At 48.6% G+C, this 20,063-nt stretch overlaps 7 protein-coding genes across 7 annotated transcripts; 4 read left to right on the top strand and 3 right to left on the bottom strand.

Moving 5' to 3' along the window:
• Positions 1 to 380: 380 nt before the first annotated feature.
• Positions 381 to 2,351, top strand: LY89DRAFT_621164 (uncharacterized protein). Its single transcript, XM_018210938.1, has 2 exons — positions 381 to 1,044; positions 1,093 to 2,351. Exons 1-2 carry the CDS (start codon positions 509 to 511, stop codon positions 1,889 to 1,891), a joined length of 1,335 nt encoding a protein of 444 aa, XP_018068954.1. The 5' UTR covers positions 381 to 508; the 3' UTR covers positions 1,892 to 2,351.
• A 3,008-nt stretch (positions 2,352 to 5,359) lies between these two features.
• LY89DRAFT_143811 (uncharacterized protein) lies at positions 5,360 to 7,774 on the bottom strand. Its single transcript, XM_018205333.1, has 3 exons — positions 7,276 to 7,774; positions 5,779 to 7,226; positions 5,360 to 5,724 (listed from the first exon to the last, which is right to left on the bottom strand). The coding sequence occupies exons 1-3, from the start codon at positions 7,675 to 7,677 to the stop codon at positions 5,463 to 5,465; spliced, it is 2,112 nt and encodes a 703-aa protein (XP_018068953.1). The 5' UTR covers positions 7,678 to 7,774; the 3' UTR covers positions 5,360 to 5,462.
• A 2,046-nt stretch (positions 7,775 to 9,820) lies between these two features.
• LY89DRAFT_698831 (cholinesterase) lies at positions 9,821 to 11,959 on the top strand (the record flags this gene model as incomplete). The annotated part of the gene is made up of 3 exons (XM_018217010.1): positions 9,821 to 9,935; positions 9,998 to 10,349; positions 10,408 to 11,959. The coding sequence occupies 3 exons, from the start codon at positions 9,821 to 9,823 to the stop codon at positions 11,957 to 11,959; spliced, it is 2,019 nt and encodes a 672-aa protein (XP_018068952.1).
• A 429-nt stretch (positions 11,960 to 12,388) lies between these two features.
• Positions 12,389 to 13,113, top strand: LY89DRAFT_687029 (PR-1-like protein). Its single transcript, XM_018215410.1, has 3 exons — positions 12,389 to 12,534; positions 12,582 to 12,658; positions 12,781 to 13,113. Exons 1-3 carry the CDS (start codon positions 12,489 to 12,491, stop codon positions 13,099 to 13,101), a joined length of 444 nt encoding a protein of 147 aa, XP_018068951.1. The 5' UTR covers positions 12,389 to 12,488; the 3' UTR covers positions 13,102 to 13,113.
• Positions 13,114 to 13,909: 796 nt separating this feature from the next.
• Positions 13,910 to 16,587, bottom strand: LY89DRAFT_143692 (ABC transporter-like protein). Its single transcript, XM_018205332.1, has 5 exons — positions 16,292 to 16,587; positions 16,073 to 16,241; positions 15,807 to 16,019; positions 15,559 to 15,754; positions 13,910 to 15,511 (listed from the first exon to the last, which is right to left on the bottom strand). Exons 1-5 carry the CDS (start codon positions 16,373 to 16,375, stop codon positions 13,942 to 13,944), a joined length of 2,232 nt encoding a protein of 743 aa, XP_018068950.1. The 5' UTR covers positions 16,376 to 16,587; the 3' UTR covers positions 13,910 to 13,941.
• Positions 16,588 to 17,801: 1,214 nt separating this feature from the next.
• LY89DRAFT_687027 (uncharacterized protein) lies at positions 17,802 to 18,755 on the bottom strand. The gene is made up of 2 exons (XM_018215409.1): positions 18,723 to 18,755; positions 17,802 to 18,650 (listed from the first exon to the last, which is right to left on the bottom strand). The coding sequence occupies exons 1-2, from the start codon at positions 18,748 to 18,750 to the stop codon at positions 17,938 to 17,940; spliced, it is 741 nt and encodes a 246-aa protein (XP_018068949.1). The 5' UTR covers positions 18,751 to 18,755; the 3' UTR covers positions 17,802 to 17,937.
• A 401-nt stretch (positions 18,756 to 19,156) lies between these two features.
• LY89DRAFT_736620 (uncharacterized protein) lies at positions 19,157 to 20,013 on the top strand (the record flags this gene model as incomplete). The annotated part of the gene is made up of 2 exons (XM_018220157.1): positions 19,157 to 19,779; positions 19,836 to 20,013. The coding sequence occupies 2 exons, from the start codon at positions 19,157 to 19,159 to the stop codon at positions 20,011 to 20,013; spliced, it is 801 nt and encodes a 266-aa protein (XP_018068948.1).
• Positions 20,014 to 20,063: the final 50 nt, after the last annotated feature.

Genomic DNA, 20,063 nt, shown 5'->3' with positions numbered 1-20,063 from the left:
TCACTTGGTAAGACAATCTTCCCCTTTCCATCCACAATCTTGTAATGGCACATCTGTGTCAACATCGGAAAAGGGCCCAAGTTCCTTCCTGCTTCTGTGCAAGACCCCACTGAAGTCACAATGAAACACAACAATAGCGTAACCCCAGCAAGGACAATATAAGCAATCAATGAACTTTGTCCAACTTGGAGACTGTACCTGACGAACGCTGGGAAGATGTCTGTGTCCGGCTCAACGAATGGGAACTGATTCACTAGGTCCAGACCCAAGGTCTCGATAATCGCCGTGGTATTGTTGATTTGCTCCAGCAGGAGACGTCGAAGTTCCTGGCCTAAATCTTACATAACGCCGCGCACGCCATAACCTTAACCTTATCACATCACTCACTAATCCTCCTGTATCTTCCCTGGCTTGGCTCTCCTGCAACGACCCCTACCGCCATTGCTTCCTGTAATCATGGGCAATCAATCATCCTTTGTCTGCTCCGCATCGGTGGGATTCATTCGCGATGACTTCCTCGAACGGTCCACCACATTTCGAATACCATGATGGAGCCTTAAGCTGGGGCACGACGAAGCTCCTAGACGAAAATATCATCTGTGTTACTACCGACCACAGCCAGAGCACGATCTTCAGTCTGACTGCTACTGAAGAGGGCTCGCAGAAACAATTCGAGCTTCAAATCACGAATACAACATCCCTTCCACCAGAGTTCCTCAACCGACATCTGCTCAAAGGTCTGCCAGCTTATCTACATCCTGACGATAATGTCATCCACGTCCTGATTTCAACCTTGTCTGGCACTGGCCTCGCCCCAAGCTTCTTTGATGATGTGCTACATCCAGTCCTGCTAGGCATAGGGCTTTTAGACTCAAGCTACCACGTCCTGCGTACCGAGAATACGAACTCCGTCGCCGAATTTGCAAAAGCTACACTGCTGCCAGCAGCCGCTGCAGGAAAGAAGCAGACAGTTTTGATACTCAGCGGTGATGGTGGACTGGTGGATACTGTCAATGGAATCCTGGAGGAGGGAAACCCGCCAAGGTAAGCTCGTTCCACTGTCGCCGAATCCCAGTTGACTGACCATCGTAGCACATACAGGCGGCCGGTTCTTGCTCAGCTGCCACTAGGGACCGGCAATGCTCTCTTCCATTCCTTACACAAACCAACGAGCGCTGGTGTGCCATCGCTCTATATCCAAGGTCTCCGAACGCTTCTTCACGGAACTCCAAGACCACTTCCTATATTCCGGGCAACCTTCTCTCCTAGTGCAAGACTTCTCACGAATGAAGCACGAACTGCAAGTCCTCTGAAAAACAATACATTATATGGTGCTGTAGTGGCTAGTTATGGTCTGCATTCCACACTTGTGGCGGATTCGGATACCACAGAATATCGGAAGCATGGGGACAAGAGGTTTGGTCTTGTTGCAAATGATCTTCTTTTTCCTGATGATGGTACTCGACCGCACGCATACTTGGCCGAAGTCGTCTTGAGTTATGACGGGCACAAGGATACCGTCCCGAGGGGAGAGCATGGCTATGTTCTTGCAACCTTGGTCTCTAACTTGGAGAAGACCTTCACAATATCTCCTGAGAGTGCTCCATTCGATCGAGCTCTGAGGGTGGTTCACTTTGGCGCTCTAAGTGGAGAGGAAACTATGGAAATCATGAAAGCTGCTTATGATGACGGGAAACATGTCCAGTCAGACGAAGTTGGCTACGAAAATGTTGAAAGCATGAGGATCAATTTCAAAGAAAGCGGTGAAAGCTGGAAATGGAGGAGGTGTTGTGTCGACGGTTCGATTGTCGGAGTCGAAGAAGGAGGCTGGATGGAAGTGAGTCTCCTTGGCAGTGGCGAGGAAGTTGTCGACGTGGTCGCAGACCCGTAACGCCTTTGGGACCGATTCCATCAAGTGTCTCGAAGGTGGCAATACGAGAAACTCGCAACTTACTTTGCAAATCCAACAGTCGATCTTCTAATGCTTCTCATACATTCAAAACTCTGCTCATTTCTAGCCTTGTGGCAAGTGTCTGCAAGGCTCAGTCGAGGTACGCATTCGCAGCCGTTACGTGTGTTCCTCACTTTCGCCCATGAGATTTCGCAAAATGGGGAAGCTCGGCCCTCGTTCCATTGAGAGATCGTCTCAGCAGATGTTAGTCAGTCATCTAGATGATATGTCTGATACAGGAGTATAAATTGAGGAGCTTTGGTAGATCAGGTCTATGAAATAGGGTTTAGACACGGTACCTCGGCGGGGATGGTCCGTCGTACCGGATGCCGCTTCAATGAACCTCTTGACGTTAGAATCTTTGGATAATGCTAGTAGACTATTCATAGACATGTCCCTGTGATGATCATCGCGAATGGCTGGACGCAGATCTCCAATCCACTACCCGTTGCTCGGTACTCAATGATTCTACGCCAAAATGGCTCGGCCCGATATACTTCCAACGAGATAAAATCAGCTCGGCATCTCGCAATGCTGACGCGTTAACCCACGTCTTATGTCCGTTGATCAGGATATTCTATGAATGGCTAATCGCTCAAATTCGAACGTAATTCTCCTTCTAAATGTCCAGATGCGATTCAGCCGTTGATGTTCCTTCTCAGATCAGATTTTCCTTTTCATTTCGTTCAAAGATTTAGCGAGACTTCCCGTTACCTCGTTAGCATCCAACACAGAGGTCAATGACTGATCACAATCAGTAACAATCACCTCGAAACTCCAGCCGTTCACATTATTCTGTAATTCTGCTCTTACTCAGCAAGTTTTGACCGAAAAAAATCCTCATTTGCCAAACTTTGCCCACATCCGGACTATCCAACACTATTGATTCGTACCAACACGCCGTCTGTCAAAGTCTTCCTTGCCACCCGATCGCGTACCAGACATTGAAATGCGACGTGCAACAAAACCACTTGCAGAAACAAGGAATGAGGCTGGGACGCCAATGGTGTCCATATTCACGTTGGTTTTACGGGTTCCCAAACATTGTTGATGTTGGGAGGCGAGGAAAAAGCAAAGTTGTAGTGGATTTAGCGAGTCAGCCCTTTTTCAACATGCGAGGTCTCTTGACTCACTTCATGGGGGTTTTCCGATGATCTCTCTAGGACCCGAGAAACAGATTAGCAGAGCCTCAGGGGCTATTGCAGGACGTTATTGATTCAGCTTGCTTGCAGATTCGCACTAGTCAGCTCGTACCAGTCATGACCGGAAAGCCCCCGACGTTTTGAACTGTCTATGGAAGTGCAATGCATCCCCGTCTGGCTTCAAGAGCTGAATCAAGGAGCTCAAGAAGCATCTTTCAAGCATCTTCTGGACTACGTTTCTCGATCAAGACGTGCGGATCAGTTCGACGTCGTAAGCCAGTCACCTATGCCAAAGCAATGGCAGAGGCATATGATATGAAGCCAATTTCATCCTCGTTAGCGCGCCTCGATCAAAAGTCAAAAGCAAAGAAGTTCTGACTGCTGCAGGAGCAGAGGTAAAGGCTGGTTTTGAAGTTAACATGCGAAATGCGCCAACTACTGCAGAGGAAGGGATCCTTTGTCCAACAGAGAGACTGGTACCAAACTCTAACCCGGGTTTTATTCATTGGGTATCTCAAAGTGCGCTGGGGAATTATGGGACACGACACAGAAGACAATCTTTTAAGACATATGGGGATCACAGGAACGGCGTTGAATATGGTTCAATGGTCCGAAACATGTTGTCGAGATCGGAGGAGTTGTCAAATAAGAAAGACTTAAACTTCACGAGGATTTGTGATTCGAGGAATATCGAGAACGAATGGTGATGCTCAAGCCTGATGCTCACGGTCCTATCTCTTTGCTTGACTTGTGTTAATCATTCGCTTTCTATGCCATCTCAAGTTAAATTCATGCCATGTGGATGACACGTGCACTCTAGGCGACCGAAAAAAGCGTTCTCATTGCAAAGTGCAACATATTCTTTGGTCGTTTCACGCATATGCTCGATGTCAATTGTGACTCGTTTGAACATTGATAAAGTTTGAAAATGGGCTTTTGGATTCACTACCCCTAGATGAAATTTTCGGCGCAGGTTGATCCGGTTCCTGAACATCATGGAAGACTGCAGCAGTTCTAATCCTACCATGCTCATAACACACCTTCCTCGCATAGAGCCTGCAGATTGAACCTGTCACCTGCTGCCCATCAGATCTTCATTTCCCCTATATTTATGTCCACCTATGCGAGGCACATGTAGCTCGGCTACGAGGATACAAAATTCTCACTTTGACCTGTCATTTCTTCTTCAATGCTTCTTTAGGTCTTTATTCTATCCCAAACAACTAGCTTCGTATTCAAAAATACACATAATCTTCGGCTGGAGCGAAACGTGCTAATTGCGGGGAAACACTACCCTATGCAGGTCGTCTAGCATATCGAGGAAGGGTCCTTCCTTCCTGCTGATCAGATCTTATTTTGAGGCGGGGTCGGGGAGGAGGCTCCATCTTGCTGATGCCGGACTCTGGATGCATGACATGATATACGAAATGCGGGGGTCTTCAGACGTATGTCATTCCCTTTCCCAGACATGGTTATTGGTGGAAAATACGTGCTGGGATGCGGATAGAGTTGAATTGAGCTGGGATGATGTATGCGGGCTGTGAGTGAAGATCTGGAGACGAAGTGGACTATATGCCGACATCTATGGTTGATGCTGAATTTGGCATCCGAGATAAGCGCGCGGGGGAAAGGGGCTGTCTCAGAGAAAGTACATTAGTACATTGGTACTTTATTTTAGGACTTCTACGGCCTGGCCATTCACAGACTTAGGGCTGTGGACGAGAGTAATTCCGGGGAAGACCGAGTCACAACACTTTTACTACTCCAGCATCGCACAGTGTACAGCATATACAGTCGAGGCTTGTGGTGGCAAGTCCGCTTTGTGCCGGTCAAAATAAATTCATTGCCATCAAGGCTTCGTACGAATATGCCGACCTCATTCCCACGCTATGCCCGGAACTCCACCATGCCGCCCGTTCGTATTGCCATTCATTTGTGCCCAACCTCAATATACATCTCCATCCCGTCTCCGACGCACGTGACTGTAGAAATCCCTCATTGCACAAAGCACTCCACAATCACTGCATACCCCATACCCCCATATCCCCCCCATCTCATATCATCTGTGGCGGTGCACTCCAGTGGTCTCCATATTGAAGCTGTATGTGATGCGGGGTACAGCTGGAATTCCCTCCCGGAATCTCGGCCCGGATTTTCCTTTTGACAGCCACACCTCCTACGATTCGCCTCCTCTCGATCCCGAGCAATATAAGATGTGGCTTTTCCCAGTACCGTGGCAGATAGTCGGGCCTTCTTTATAAATCCCACCTCTCGGCGCACCCTCATCTTCTTCGGCGCAATGGCTGTAATGCACCTGATTGTACAACGGGAGATCAGCTCTGCGCCTCTTCCCGGTCGGTCGGTTCAACTCAACCACCCAGGTAGTTTCGTCGTCGCATCTCAGCTTCTCTGATTATCTCAGCAGAGAGGGAGAGACTAGGTGCCAAATGGGCATAGCGTTCAATCTCCATGACGACGTCGTTGATGATTCGATCCACGCTGTCCATTGGAGCAACAAGAGTGATAATAATGTTGTTGAGAGTTGGTGACATTGTCGCGCCCATGACAAGAAGTGTCTGTGATACGATCGACAGAGCACCCTGCCAGAGATAAGGCATGTGTCCAGCATGACTGTTCTCGTTAGTGACGTGCCGCATGCATATAGATTGAGTGCAAGGTACATACTGCGCAGTGATGTGCTCGAGTTGCCTTATCGAAGCCTCGAGACACTTTCGACAATTCTCACGGACCGAAGGATCCATGGCTGCTTGTTCGTTATCCAGTACTGCGAGGATGTAAGGCCTGTAGATGATCGTTCTGCATGCGAAGTACCGTAGTCGTAACACAGTTTGCACGGGATCCGCAAGAGTGGTTCGACCAAACGGAAACTGGAGAGCCATAGGGAGACTCTCGTACCATTGAACAAGCTGAAAGTCGAGCTCTGCTACGACTGGTTCGAGGCTCTGGGTTGAGGACATGGAATCTTTCGAGTAGATGAGTTGGCTGACACGATTGAGGAGGCGACGGAGTGCAATCTCAGCTAGGAAATACCACAGATCGTCTCTGCCCACGCCTTCGTCATCTTCTGGCTCGAATCCTCCAGGGAGTCCAACCATTTCCTCGAACTGAACAATCCCGGAATGCGGTAGGTCCATCTCAGCTAGCAGATCACTCTCGAACAGCAGAGCATTCCAATAGACTCTCTCGTTGAGCTCTCTTTGGCCTGCTGGGACTCTTCCAGGGGCACTGAGGAGAAGCTGAAGCTTGGTACTCGTACTGCTCAGCAGTGTCCATGCTTCAAGTGGACGAACGAGGTAAAATAAGTATGCAGATGCGAGAACGGTGCATTGAGCAGAGAGCACAGAATTCCTAGTCATCAGTCCAGGAAGAAGCGCCCAAGCTGCAGCAAAGTATGGTAGCCCTAGAGGGTTTTCGTTGGGAGCGAGTCTGGAGATGCTGCCGCTGCAACTGGCTTGACCCAATGCTAAAACCAACAGTACAATGCAACTTTCAGGGCCCTCACGAAATCCGTTGGAAAGTGCGATGCGGTAGTGGCTAGTCCAGTTGAAAGGATTGACACAAGCATACCAAACGTTGACCTTCGCGAAAAAGGCCTCGATGTATGCTGAAGTGTTGGAAAGATCGAGACAAGGAGTCTTGGACAGTACCAGAGGCTCTCGTGCCATCTCGAGCTGAAGTAAAATTTGAGGATCGTAAGGTCGTGAAACGAGATCTCTGATCAGAGGCCACTGGAGAAGGTGCAGAGCAGCATTAGTGTGGACTTTAGGCATCGTAGAAATGTTAGTGGGGGCATTCCAAGTGCCAAGACCCGTAGCCGGAATCATAGACACAAAGTTGCTTCCATTTTGCATCAGAACATCATCGTTGCTGATGGTGGTTGCACCGTTGACCGATGGCGATCTAGTAGATAAAGCAAGATTCGAGGTCTGGCCTACCAAGTTGGATTGCAGTAGGCCTTCGATTCGGGTGAGGTGCTCCAAGATGAGTTTGTCTCCAGCGTCCAGCTTGATGCCAGGTTCCCGATAGATACACTCAGCACCTAATTCGGTGCAAAGCTTGCATTTTGGTTTCGTACCATCACATCGCGATTTACGAGAACGGCATATCTCACACTAGTAGCATGTAAGCAAGTGAATATGAGAGGCGTTGTATTGTACTTACAGCAATGGTGGCTCTCCTCCTCGGATAGTCGATGCCTACATCTGTACTACGCCTCTTCAGAGGATTGATCCCATCATCGCTGTTCTGCTTGTTCTGGAGTCCATTGATCATGGATTCTCGATCCCCAGAAGATTGAGACAAATTCCTTGCTTTTTGAGCTGAGCCCAGAATGCCTTCTCGAGAGAAGGATTGCATGCGACGTGCGGTAGGTGATTTCAGAGGATTGGGAGAATTCAGACTCCCATGATTGTTTGTGTTCAAAGCACCGTTCGTGACCAGCTGGAGACGTGGTGACGGGATGTCGATGGTAAATTTATCTCTGCTCATGGAGAAGTGCCTCCCGCCACCCGTTGCTGAGGTTGGAGAAGCGTCTGGCGATGAACTTGACATGCTGCCTGGCATAGTTCGACCGTTGTGCTCATTCGACTATGGCCCAAGGATAAAAAGAATTGGAAGTCGACAGTGTCAGTCATAGAATCGAAACAGTTTCTATGTGCTACGTTTGCGTGTGAGGAAAATGAAGGCAAAGCGTTGTTGATACGAGTTCCATATCTATTTTGGAGAGAGATTGATTACTTGCCGCGTGCCCTCGCTGACATGGGTGGAACGATGCTGCCGGGGTGCGTGAGATGCGCCCTCTGGGTTTCGATTGGTAGATCAGACGATGTGCTCCAACGGGTACACGATGAGGAGATTCCCACGAGGGCCGTGAAGGTCGACCCTGGGGCGCTCATGCAGGTTCGTGCGGTAGAGAATCTGGGGTTCGGTAGGTGACGGCCGAAGGGAACCCTTCTAGAAACAGGGTGGTACAGCGAGGAGAGTGATATTAACCAGCAGTAGGTTCCATCTCAGGGGGAAACTGGGGAAGCAGGAGGATGCGGGTGAGGGTTGCAGATGACGGAGTCTGGAGAAATGATGGGGGGTGAAGATTATGCAGAATGTCAAAGTATCATGTTTTGAAGAGACATTTGACGTTGCTGGAGTCGAGTGGCTTGACCTGGCATCGGCTAGTACTGGAGCCCGTCGAAGGGTGTCGAGAGTGGGATAGTGGAGTTTATACGAACCACCACCAATCATGACATTGAATGTTCATGAATCAGTAGCTCTTGGTCGGCCCTTTGGGGCAACCGAGGAATATTAAGTTGCAGCTGTCGCCGCCGGCAACGCCTCGTTCGTGGCCCTCCCTGGTGGGATGACTTTGGGGTGGAATTGTGCGGACAGCTCTCGATGATGCGTGTGACAATGCAACGTGCAGTTCTCCTATCTCGTTGGAGGAAATGCGGTTGTGAGGGTTCCGTCGGCAAGAGAAAAATCATCATTTCAACATTTTACATTTGATTTCGGGGCGGCAAGACAAGGCAAGGCAGGCAGGCAGACAGAGAATGGCCTCGCATGGCATGGTCATGGTTGATGGGTGGTGATGGGTGGTGATGGGTGATGATGTTCGTCGCTCGAGATTACTCAGGACTCTTCTTTCGCTGGCCCTCGAATTTTGAGTGGACCCTGAGCGGCGCTATGCCCCTTTGACTTGACGACGTGCATTTGGTGGCCTTGTCGCCTGCTGGTCATGCAAGGCTGACATCGGGGACATCCCATCCATATCCATGCAGCTCGCAGCGTGTGGCGGAAGATGTGTACAGTACAGTAGGTGTTAACGCTTCGTACCTGGGGAGCTGAACAGGAGACGGAAGAGGAAGCGTGAAGAAAGATCTGCGAGACCGGGGAAGACAGACAGACAGACACTTGGCTGAGGGAACATCTCAAACTTTACAAGACCACAAGATATCGTATCGTATCATCGATGATATGAGGAGAAAGCATGCCATGCATGCATGTGCAGGTATTGTTTTTACTTTTTGATAGCAACATCCAAAGCTTGATGCAATATCAAGGAACTCATTTTGCAGAACTTTTGCAGAACAGAATGCAACTCTTTCACTCCCTGATTTCTGGACTAGCCGCGAGTCACGTGAACCTCTCGGAGCTGGAACATCCTTATCGCGGAGGGAGGGCTCGCTAATCTCGACTTCCCCTCGGGACTTCAGTGGGACCTGCTTTTCACATCGGATACCATTCAGCCTGAACTCTTGGTGGCATTTTTTCTCACGCTCTCACAGTCCGTCTCTTCCTAAGTCTTCACCAAGACGCGCTTTACTTTCTTGGTCTCTGAAAGTCCCTGTTTCGAACATCTTCGGGTCTTTTTCTCCTTGTCTGCTGTTCACCTTCGCGATCAGCACCACTTTTGAACGTGGAAGTACTCCTCCTTCTGCTTACATATCTGCACTCTACCCCGCCGAAAGGATCTCCACGCACCCCTCATTTTCCACCGGTAGATATCATACTAGCGGTCGCTCATGATTTCCTCTACATTGCCCTTTCGGGCCGCCGGAGAAGTCTTCACCATGACAATGATTGACCTACATGTAAGGATTTTCTATTCTCCCGTTGCTCATTTCCTGGTAGGTATACCATCTGACCTCGAGACAGTTCCAAAATGGTTGTCAGCCTCATTTTCTTCCTTTACCCCAATCAAAAGTCTTTTGCTATGTTTGCCTCGGTGCTTTTCGCTTTAGTTGTCGCTTCACAGGTAATTCGTGCAGTACCTTCGCCGAACTCTCTAGGCTCAGATCTCACCATTTTAATCAACAACGTTATTCTTGGTAAGGATCAACCATCTCAATCAGAAATCTTGGCTGACGATCTGCTGCTCAGGTCCTCAAAGTCCATCAGCTGATTCTGGCATTATCTCGAGACTCTGCTGCAGATGATTGTGCTGCACTGGGTGAGCAGCTATGGAGTCCGCCGACAGCAACCACGAATATCCAACCGAATCTTGATTACCTGACATACTCTTCCAATTACTCTTCGGATCAACAGTATTGGATTGCTCCACAGAACTCCACTCCAAGAGCGATCGATGGTCTAGGGCACATTTGGGATAATTCAACACTCAGTCCCCATTCCAGACTTCCAGCATTTTGCACACAGTCTGCGCCGTTCTCCAACTCTTCTTTTCAAGATCCCAGTCGACGTTGGCAAGTAACTGTTCATTCCAACAACGAGTATCTTACCGGGTATGTTACCCATTTCCATATCAGCACTGAGCTAGGACTGACCTGACTCTCTGTCCAGATTCCGTGATCGATTGAGCTTCCGCTTCCTCGGCGTTCGATACGCTCCTCAACCAAAACGTTTTACGTATTCGACTCGATACGTTGGCACGGGAAGCAATGTCAGCGCGACTTCATACGGATCAGAATGTGTACAATCTGGAGGAGGCTCCGAAGACTGCCTCTTCTTAAACATATGGACTCCATATCTTCCCGCTCACGGCGGAGCCCCAGCTAGCAAGCTGAAGCCTGTAATGTTTTGGATACATGGGGGAGCATTCACTGGTGGAACTGGTAACGATCCTACCTTTGATGGAGGTAATGTCGTTTCTCGAGGTGACGTCGTGATGGTTGCAATCAATTATCAACTTTCAACTCTGGGTTTCCTGGCTCTTAATGACGGTGTTACGAAAGGTAATTTTGGCATCGCAGATCAAATTAATGCTCTGGACTGGGTTCGAAAAAACATTCAAGATTTTGGAGGCGATCTGGACCGAATCACCGTCTTCGGCCAATCCGCAGGTGCGGCCTCTGTGAGAGCCCTTCTTGCCTCTCCGAAATCGGTTGGGAAATTCCAAGGTGCAATCCCTCAAAGTAACCTTGGAGGAGGTGGATACGGAACAACCTATTCGTCATGGCTGAGCATTGACTCTGAGATGACTATGGCTGCTGATGCAATCCTGAGCGCCACCAACTGCTCGTCTGCTGCCTCACAGGTGGATTGTCTACGTGCCATTAATGCATCTACTTTGGTCAGTCTACCCACGGTAGCTCGGTACCTGGTCGTAGACGGGACATACCTTACGTCCTCGGAACTGATCGTGAATGGTAGCGCGAATGCTGCCCTGAAAGGTGTCCACATCATGGAGGGACTCATGCGTGACGACGGAGCTGCGATTATCTCTTATGTTCAGACCACAAACCTGACTACATCTTTGAACCAAGATGGATTCAGTGCCGCGTCTATCATTCCTTCAGATCTCTTTCCCCAACCAACTGGCACAAACACATCCCTCGATGTTTTCAACGTCACATCGCGGGTGGGTACTGATACCATCTTTCGATGTATCGATCAAGCGACCGCCTATTCAGTGATGTTGAACAATGTCTTTGCACCGGACCAATACTTCTATGAATTCAATCGCTCCTACCAAACCCCAGGGTTTGATCCAAATGCTCCTGTCTGCGACGCACCAAAGAGCGCGGCATACCCCAACGGTGATCCCAACCAAGAGTATTTCAAATGTCACTCAGGTGAACTCTATTTCGTTTTCGGGAATCTCTGGTTCAATGGTCTTCCTTTGAGGGATTGGAATGATCTAACATTTCAACAATTTGTCCTCGATTCCTGGACCAGTTTTGCACGAACCTACAATCCTAATCCCGAGCCTGGACTTTTGACCGCGAGAGGTTACACTAATACGAGCATGGAGATTGAGGTGGCCGGGATGTGGCAGCCGGTCAAGAGTGGAATGGAGATGAGGGAGCTGGAGTGGCCGAGTTACCAGACAGCGTTCCGGGATGTAGAGCAATGCGCAGCGCTTGGGTGGCCAATCACTTATTATTCTGGGTAACAGAGGACACATAAAATGGAGGTCTCATTCATGGTCTTTCCCTTATTGTGCTCTGTCGAATGGCGCGTCGAACAAGCTCTTTCTCAATTTCTCTTGTACAGCACTTCAAAACTTGAAGGCATCTCATCCGACCAAGCTGCTGGGACGTTACAATACGTGGGGACATTGACAACGCGCTCGTTCCTACACAATTCGCTTCTTCTTCTTCTGCTTTGTTTTGGCAATGGCAAATTTCATTCACAGCAAGTGCTACTACCACATGTTACACAACATTCCCTAGCGATGGTAAGCTGACATATATGCTTGCGAATGCAGGCACCTTCGCTGCAGATATTTTCAGCTGTCAGCGATATTCAATAATCAGCTGATGAGGACGGCCGCCGCTAATCATCTTCGCAGTCCTCTATAGATGTCTATAAGTTGTGTTCATTCAACCCTTTAGTCAATTGTATTCTTTCAACCTGCTTGAGTCTCAATATTCGCAAGCGCAAATCAAGTTTACAGATTCATTTGCTCTTCAATCTTGACCATGCTTTCCCAAGAGATCCAAGAGGCTGTTGCTGCTCATAATGCCGGTACGACGTTCTCCCCCTCCTAAAAGTTACAGCTCTGACAACAATAGCTCGTCATGCTGCTCAGGGTGTGAAGCGTCCTGATCTTGTCTGGGATGAACGCCTTGCAGCTGATGCACAGAAATGGGTTCGTGAACTTTACCTGATTCGCCATAGTACCTCAGATTTCTCGGTTCTGTTTTGCCTCCTTTCAAGGAAAACCCATGAAGCTCAAGTAACTTCATGTACGATAAACTCACAATTCAGCAGGCCGACCATTTAGCCGCCACAGGCACTTTCCAACATGAAGGCATGCGAGGTGAGGGCGAGAACCTCTTCATGCAGATGGGAGGTGGACATCAACCATTAAAGAAAGGAGTCGAAGCCTGGAATGATGAGAAGCCACATTATCATGGCGAGAAAATTGCTGGGGGAAATTTCTCGAGCTATGGACATTATACGCAGGTCATCTGGCCAACGACGACGCACGTAGGCATGGCCAGTGCGACAGCGAAGAATGGACATCAGGTTATTGTTGGGAGGTACTCACCTCCGGGAAATTTCAGTGGGAAGACTGCTTTTGAGGCATGATCATGGGTGGGATGAGCACCTTGAGCAGAATCTCCTAATAACATTCTGTCGACAATTCATCTTTCTTTCTCCCTTTCTCTTCATTCATCTTCGACTTCATTTATGCTCCCTGCTTTTACCCCCCATTTACCCCGCCATTAATTCACGTCTCTCCTGACTTACCCCACCGTCGACCATCTTCTAAACAACTTATCTCTCTGGAATTCTAATCGTGAAAAACAACGATTGCATTCACTTCATCACTATCCTACATTCAAAACACCAACTTTTAATACGCATTCTTCACACTGCTACCGTCCCCCCAAAAAGCTCTTGACCTTTCACTAACAACTTAAGCACCTGCAAAACTTCAACTACAAACCTTGATATCAAACTTCTCCTTGCGTGTCAAGAATTCGCCAGCCATTATGACTCGTCCCATATACTATTCCTCCATCATCCGAGGTATTCTTCACCGATGCGGAGAGGCTTTGTACTGTCACAATATCTGCACGTTGGTATCGGGGAACCTTCACGCCATAAACCCCATGCCGTGCAATATTCGGTATTCGTGCAGTATGTGTAGAAATATCTTGGCTTTGATTGAGTTGGATCCATGTTGTGATGACGATTTAATGAGTAGAGGTTTTCTTAATGTCGAATTTGGATTGTGCTTTTGGTCTCTGAACATGAAGTATGAACAGTTTACAGGAAAAGGGGAATGTTTTATAGACAATAAAACTCAGTCATTTGATTCAGAAATTTTCGGACGTCGCGGATGTGATTGTACTTTCTGATGATTCGCAATAGCTGTCACCCCCACTCAGTGTCGACTTCCTGAAGCAACCAATGTTCCCTTCCTCATGCTAGAGATAACTTCTCAACCCTCTTCTCTAAGCTGTCCTCGAATCCACTTACTCCCCTCTCAAGGACCTTCAATATCCCACTCTTCAGCAAGAACACGGTTCTTCTCCTACTCTCATCCCCGTCTTCTCTCTCATTACCACCATCGCTGTCCTCGTCATCCTTCTCCCCTTCAACCACCCTCCGAATCATATACCGATCGTGACTGACCACCAAGATAGCCCCATTCCAAGACCCAAACGCATCAGTCAACGCAGTCACTGTGTGAAAATCCAAATGGGTTGTAATCTCATCAAGGATCAAAAGCTGAGGACTCTTCCATAGCAATCTTGCAAGAGCAAGACGAACGAGTTGACCTCCAGATAATTTGGTCAATGGAACATCAGATGCTGTACGACCAGGAAGACCAAGCGAGCCCAAAAGACCCCGTACTTCACCTTCGTCGAGCTCAGTTCCGACTTCTCTGATGAGTAGTACCAGAGCAGTAAGTTCTGGTTCAGCACGTCCAAGAGCTTGGAGGTCTTCCACGGCATGTTGGGCATAGTATCCCATCCGAAGTCGAGGATGTCGGGTTACTGTTCCTTTCGTGGGTTTCGTGGTGTCCGTCAGGAGCTTGATCAATGTAGATTTTCCGCAGCCATTCAGACCTACGACACCAACGCGATCTCCCATGTGGATTGTCAGATTGACATCTTGGAGCACTACTGGAGTAGGCGCCGAGGATTTCTTCAAGGTGGGGTATTTGAATGTAACATTTTCAACGGAAATCAATGGACCTGGGAAGCGCAAATCTGGAGCGGCAGGTAGCATGATTGAAACCCCTTTCTCGTCTTGTGGAATCTCAATCTCAGCTCTGGCCGTCAGATGATACCCAGCTAAATCTCGATTTAGTTTGAATCTACCTCCAGTCGCACTCTTCTCCATTCCCATACGATCATCTATTTTCTTCTGTCGGGACTTTGCCTGACGGAGTTTGTTATCATCGCCCGTCGCTTTTCCTTGTTTGATGTTCTGAGCAATGGTTTGTTGGATGTGAGCTTTCTGCTTTTCTTGAGCATCTTTCATACGTCCAAGGTACAGCTTCTTGTCGCGAATTGAGGCATCGTAAGATGGCAGATCCCCTCGAAAGTACGTGAGGTCGTGATCTCGGAGGATGATTAACTCTTGACAGACAGTGTTAATGAAGTCTCGATCGTGGGAAACAAGGACGAGAGTCGGTGGATTGGGTCCATCGTCACGTAGTCGGAGAAGATATTTCTGCAGCCAGATGATGCCAAGAAGATCGAGAAAGTTAGTAGGCTCATCAAGAATCAAGATATCAGTTGGCTGAAGTAAAGCACTAGCCAGATTCGTTCTCATTCGCCATCCACCGGATAGTGTCGTGACAGGTTTTCCGAATTGAGCTTTCGAGAAGCCTAACCCAGTCAAAATGCTGCGAGCTTTGACTTCAATGTTCGCCAGCCTAGCAGGTTCTAATTGTGCCTGAAGTTCAGCCAGAAGGTCGGTTGCTGCATGCGTCTCTTCTTTCACGGTATCTTCGTCTATCTCTTCATCCGTTTGAGAGAGTCTGACGATCAATCAGCTAGTTCCTTCTTCTGAGCTCTTATGAATTACTTCTCTGTTGATTCAGTAACCTTTTTCTCAAAAGCAGTCAGAGCTTTGCGTGCTGCCATACCGCGAGTTCCACTCCGAAGCCTCGCATCTTTGTCAAGTTCAAAGACTTCCCTCTTAAGTCGGTTGTGGTGCACTTGACGAAAGGCACGAAGAGGTGAAAGTGGTGTATCTGATTTGTCGATGGCATTGGACAACACTAGAACAACATAAGCTGTTGGGGCTCCTTATATGGAATTTCTTGCTCATACCGTCAATCTCTTGCTGGATCTCATTTCTTGAGGTTGCTCTATCAATGACAGCTTCGAGAACGGAGAACAGAGTTTGCGAGCTGACTGCTGGAACCGAAAAGCCTGCTTTCTCACCGTCTGCCGATCCATCTGTCGCTGTCTGCTGCAAAATAGATATTCTAGTCTGAATTGGGATACCAGGGATAAGCTTTTCAGCAACTGCTTTCAGAATCGCTAAGAGAGGTAGGTCAGGCTAATGATTCTGTGATCCATGTCAACGCACTCACTTGACTTTCCAGTCCCATTCCGTCCAATCAGAGCATAATGAACGCCAGCTTTGAGCTTGAGGTTAGCGTTTGATAGTATCTCGAGTCCCTCGGCCCTTGCTTTCCCTTTCGCTTTGGACGCAGACTTGCCACCAGAGGTGACCGTGATGTTTAGACTTTCGATGTCGAGCTGAAAGTATCTTTAGCAACAGTGTTTAGACTAATGAGATAAATACAGACCTCTTGGTATACCGGATTCTCGATATGAAAGCGAGTTTGCTTACACGATACAAGGATCGTTGTGGAAGGCTCTTCGAGGCTCATTGTCACGTGACGGGTGCCGGAATGAATGCTTCAGGTTAGGATCTTGCTCAATTTGGATTGTTCTTCAATCCAAAGTCAAGGAGTCGATCCGGTAGAGCGCTTTTGTCAGACTACAAAGGGGCATCGGGTTTTCATAATCCGAGTGGCTGTGGACTCTGGATGAGGAGCGATTTCTCGGCCTGACTCACTTCAAGTCCGCGATTAACGTTCATTCAATCTTCTTCCCCCGTTCATTCCTGCACCGGACGAATGTACTGTAGACAGATGCTGCGATGATCGTCATCTGGTGACGCATGCTGAATTGACTTGGATATTTGGCTTCGAAGTCTATCGAGGTTGATGTTTACTCGTCTGTCTGTCTACAATTGTTCCAGTCAGTCGCTGGAGTCCTGAGCACGCTAGTGAGTCAGCTGGATCATGCACCATGAGGATCCTTTCTCCCTCGAAAATCGGCGAGGGCGTCGAATTTTGCCCTGCTTGGCTAAAGCCGTATTTTCAAAATAAAACCTATCGACGTTCACTTCTTCTTTTGAAGTCCTCACAACATATGATGGAATCTCGCACGAACTGTTCTTATTACGAAGGCGTCGAGAGCACGAAACGAGGCTTTACAAGATGAAGTAGGAGGCCAAGCGGAACGAGAAGCCGGACCTTGTCAAGACGCTGACTGCGGTGAAAGCGAGATTTACACACAGTTTGGAAGGGTGCAAACAGGAGTCATGCCAGTTGCAGGATCATACGGAGATACGTTGAGCGGCTGGGCTGTTATGCTATGCTAGTCGAGCGTTGAGGGAGTATCGCTAGCAGCCAGCCGCTTCAGAAAGGGCGTTTGTTGGATGTCTTCTACCATTGTGATGCGCGTTATAAGAAAATGGTGGTCGTGATGGTCGGGAAGACAGTTGGAGGATGCATCAATGCAATTCACTAAGTCTAGCCCTGCCGCCCCCTACTGCAAAACTGCCAGGCCTTAACTGATAATCACCTAGAATTTGCGTCCTTTCTTTGTGTCCACTAACCACGCCCACATGTCCTCTGCACATGCGAGCTTTGGATAGATCGTGGTGTCCCGTTGTTCAACTGGCGCCTCTGCGAAGCCGTATGTGTAATAACATTTCCCACATGAGCACCTCGGCACGAAAGATCCTGTGTGCATTGCCTGTCCTTGCCGTCCGAGATAGAGGGCCGATTCCTGGGCCTGCAGAACCAATTCCTCAAGCCGGACAACCTTCATAGGACTCCCCGCCTCTGAACACAGCTGCATAGCACGGTGAACTTGATTATATCGTTGAGCCACCTGATGAGATCCTTTGATCCTCTTCAGCGCACTGCGTCGTTTGTCTCTGTATATCCCGCGGAGCTTGAAGGGGTCTTTGACCTCGATTTTATCATCATCATCTGAAGGTTGAAAGTCAAACTTCCAATGCAATGCATTTCCACCGATATGAAAGCCATACGCAGTTGAGGAAAGGAAGATGACCGTAGGGGCCGCGATCAATGTGCCCAGGCGGGGGAAGGCTTCAGGGAGGCATTCCTGGATACGGTCTACAAGGTGAGACAATAGGTTAACAGCAGAAGACAAAACTCAGGTGAGGAATGTCCGTACCGATGTCATACTGCTTTGGCTGCCGGTTCGGAACCCAGTCCAGATAGCATTGGATGCTCAATTCTAACAGACTCTCCAAAGGTACTTTGCCATCATCTGCCATTAGTCGTGGCCTGTCTGGTGATAGGAAGGCCTCGAGACTCTGGGCCCTCTGTTTGACGCCTTTTCGCAAGTCCTGCCATTGCTGGAAGAGCTTTGAGTATCGCTGGTCTCCAAACCATTGGGTGCAGAGATGCTCGTCAACTTCGGAGGTGTCGCTATAGTAACAATTCAGGATCTCGACAACCCCGTAGAGTGGATGGATGTATGGCGTGAAAGCTGGGTCTTCTGAACGGATGGAGTCCAACATGGTGCACAGCTTACCGCTGAACTGGCAGAACTGCTGTGCAAGCAGTACATGGGCGTTCAACTGCATACGGGCGCGAAATTTCTGTTGCACGCTGTCGACATGGGTTTTTGTTTTGAAGAGGAAGATGTTGAATTGGTTGCCCAGCGATTCCTTCTTCATGCGGAAACGGCCGGCCCATAAGGCCCGTGCTCTACAAGTAGCAGTATCAAGTGGAAGGGGAAGCGAGAGCGGCGTGGCCGAGAAGGAACGTCGGCACACAAAGCTCCTGAGGCGGCACATCAACATCTTCGACATTGAAATCTTCATCGCAGACTCTTGTTCTTGTTGTTATTGTCGTCTCCTTCCCTTTTTTCCCCCCTTCCGCCGTGTCTGGGTCCCTAACATTCTCACGTTAGGTGCCCTCTTGCCTTCTTTATGCTCCATCTCACCTTGTTGCTCGTTTGCTTCTGCACCAGAGTCTGCAGTCACTGCCAGACCAGAGACTAAGATCCTTTGACCTCCCGATACCACTCCCTGCGCAGGCCACCGTGCTGCCAACCAACAAGCCTAGCAGCATCTCGTCTCGTCTCAGCTCTTCTCCAGCAATCTTGACTACAAACGACTTCTCCAGCCTCTCAAAACATCAACATATCTGCCATACCATCCCTTGACCACTTAAACATCCTATGATGTTTAAATCAGTTACATCTTGGTCTCAAGTACTTGGGTTTAGACATGGGCGAATCGCTTTAACAGCAAGAGTCCTCAAAGACCTCTCGTAAGTCACCAAACACTGCTCACGTTTCATAAACTGATGCCCTCTATTATAGAGAGGCTCCAGGGTGCGACAATGATTCCTTTCAACAACACCTCACTTGTCACACCTCCCCGTATCATCCCTAGCTTGATCTTCAAGAGAAAGGAGAGTAATTTTCAATGCGCCATACACGCTAAGATCAAGGCCAGAAACGCAACTGAAACCTATACTAGACTCCCTAGGCCTGATGGCGTGGATATCCTTTCTGGGAATGATTACCTGGAAATGCTCGCCAACTTCGATTTGAAATCCAGCACCGATGCTTCATTGGACTCCCTCAGATGCGAAATGGACATGTTCATGTGGTATCGAACTGATTCTATCGAACTTGATCGCGGTCGCTATCTTTCGCCTTGCTTATTGTATTTGCGTGAGGGTTCTCTTAATAGCGAAGAGATCCCACCAGATGCTAAAATTTACGATCCTGCTTGGCGGACAATCAAAATAGTCCTACACAATGGGCTCCAGATATCGTTCAATGCCTTGGTGCTTGGCCGACTTGCCGTCAATCGTGTCTCTACATATTGGATCGTTGTTCTCGATGAGGAGAAGCACCTGTGGGCCCTTCGAGCAGCTGGAATTGATGAGGAGGAGTTAGATGACGATGAGGCCTGGATGGACGACCCTCGGTGGCCTGCGCCACAGTATGACGAGCAGTATATCTCTCTCGTATTACAAATGCAAGGGGGTCTATGGCTGACTTTTTCTTTAGGAAGGATCTCTTTGGTGCAGACTTACTCGTTGTGAGAGTGTGCTCACTGGCATCGCTGCAGCACTATCGGAAGTCAAGGCAACAATTCTCTCCTGAACCTTGTTATAGTGCCAAGTGTTGGACAAGCACGTATGCGCTTTTGAAGGCCTCTACTACAGCGGCGGCTGAGGAGTCGTGATTAAGGCACCTTTTCGGACGACAATTGAGGTGAATGGTCCTTGACGGCGA

The sequence above is a fragment of the Mollisia scopiformis genome (assembly GCF_001500285.1).
Source record: "Mollisia scopiformis unplaced genomic scaffold LY89scaffold_17, whole genome shotgun sequence".
Lineage (NCBI taxonomy): Eukaryota > Fungi > Ascomycota > Leotiomycetes > Helotiales > Mollisiaceae > Mollisia > Mollisia scopiformis.
The sequence above is the reverse complement of the archived record's forward strand: the minus strand, read 5'-3'. Positions and strand labels throughout refer to the sequence as shown.

Bases quoted from the DNA above. Each gene is read 5' to 3' on its own strand.
- LY89DRAFT_621164 (XM_018210938.1), top strand. From the start codon at position 509: ATGACTTCCTCGAACGGTCCACCACATTTCGAATACCATGATGGAGCC. The intron at 1,045-1,092 runs GTAAGCTCGTTC...TGACCATCGTAG, and splicing joins GAGGAGGGAAACCCGCCAAG to CACATACAGGCGGCCGGTTC.
- LY89DRAFT_143811 (XM_018205333.1), bottom strand. From the start codon at position 7,677: ATGCCAGGCAGCATGTCAAGTTCATCGCCAGACGCTTCTCCAACCTCA. The intron at 7,227-7,275 runs GTAAGTACAATA...ACATGCTACTAG, and splicing joins GGAGGAGAGCCACCATTGCT to TGTGAGATATGCCGTTCTCG. The intron at 5,725-5,778 runs GTATGTACCTTG...TAACGAGAACAG, and splicing joins CTCGAGCACATCACTGCGCA to TCATGCTGGACACATGCCTT.
- LY89DRAFT_687029 (XM_018215410.1), top strand. From the start codon at position 12,489: ATGCTTTCCCAAGAGATCCAAGAGGCTGTTGCTGCTCATAATGCCG. The intron at 12,535-12,581 runs GTACGACGTTCT...TGACAACAATAG, and splicing joins TGTTGCTGCTCATAATGCCG to CTCGTCATGCTGCTCAGGGT. The intron at 12,659-12,780 runs GTTCGTGAACTT...ACAATTCAGCAG, and splicing joins CAGCTGATGCACAGAAATGG to GCCGACCATTTAGCCGCCAC.
- LY89DRAFT_143692 (XM_018205332.1), bottom strand. From the start codon at position 16,375: ATGAGCCTCGAAGAGCCTTCCACAACGATCCTTGTATCGTGTAAGCAA. The intron at 16,020-16,072 runs GTGAGTGCGTTG...TACCTCTCTTAG, and splicing joins GAATGGGACTGGAAAGTCAA to CGATTCTGAAAGCAGTTGCT. The intron at 15,755-15,806 runs GTATGAGCAAGA...ATGTTGTTCTAG, and splicing joins GATCCAGCAAGAGATTGACG to TGTTGTCCAATGCCATCGAC.
- LY89DRAFT_687027 (XM_018215409.1), bottom strand. From the start codon at position 18,750: ATGGAGCATAAAGAAGGCAAGAGGGCAC. The intron at 18,651-18,722 runs CTAACGTGAGAA...GACAATAACAAC, and splicing joins TAAAGAAGGCAAGAGGGCAC to AAGAACAAGAGTCTGCGATG.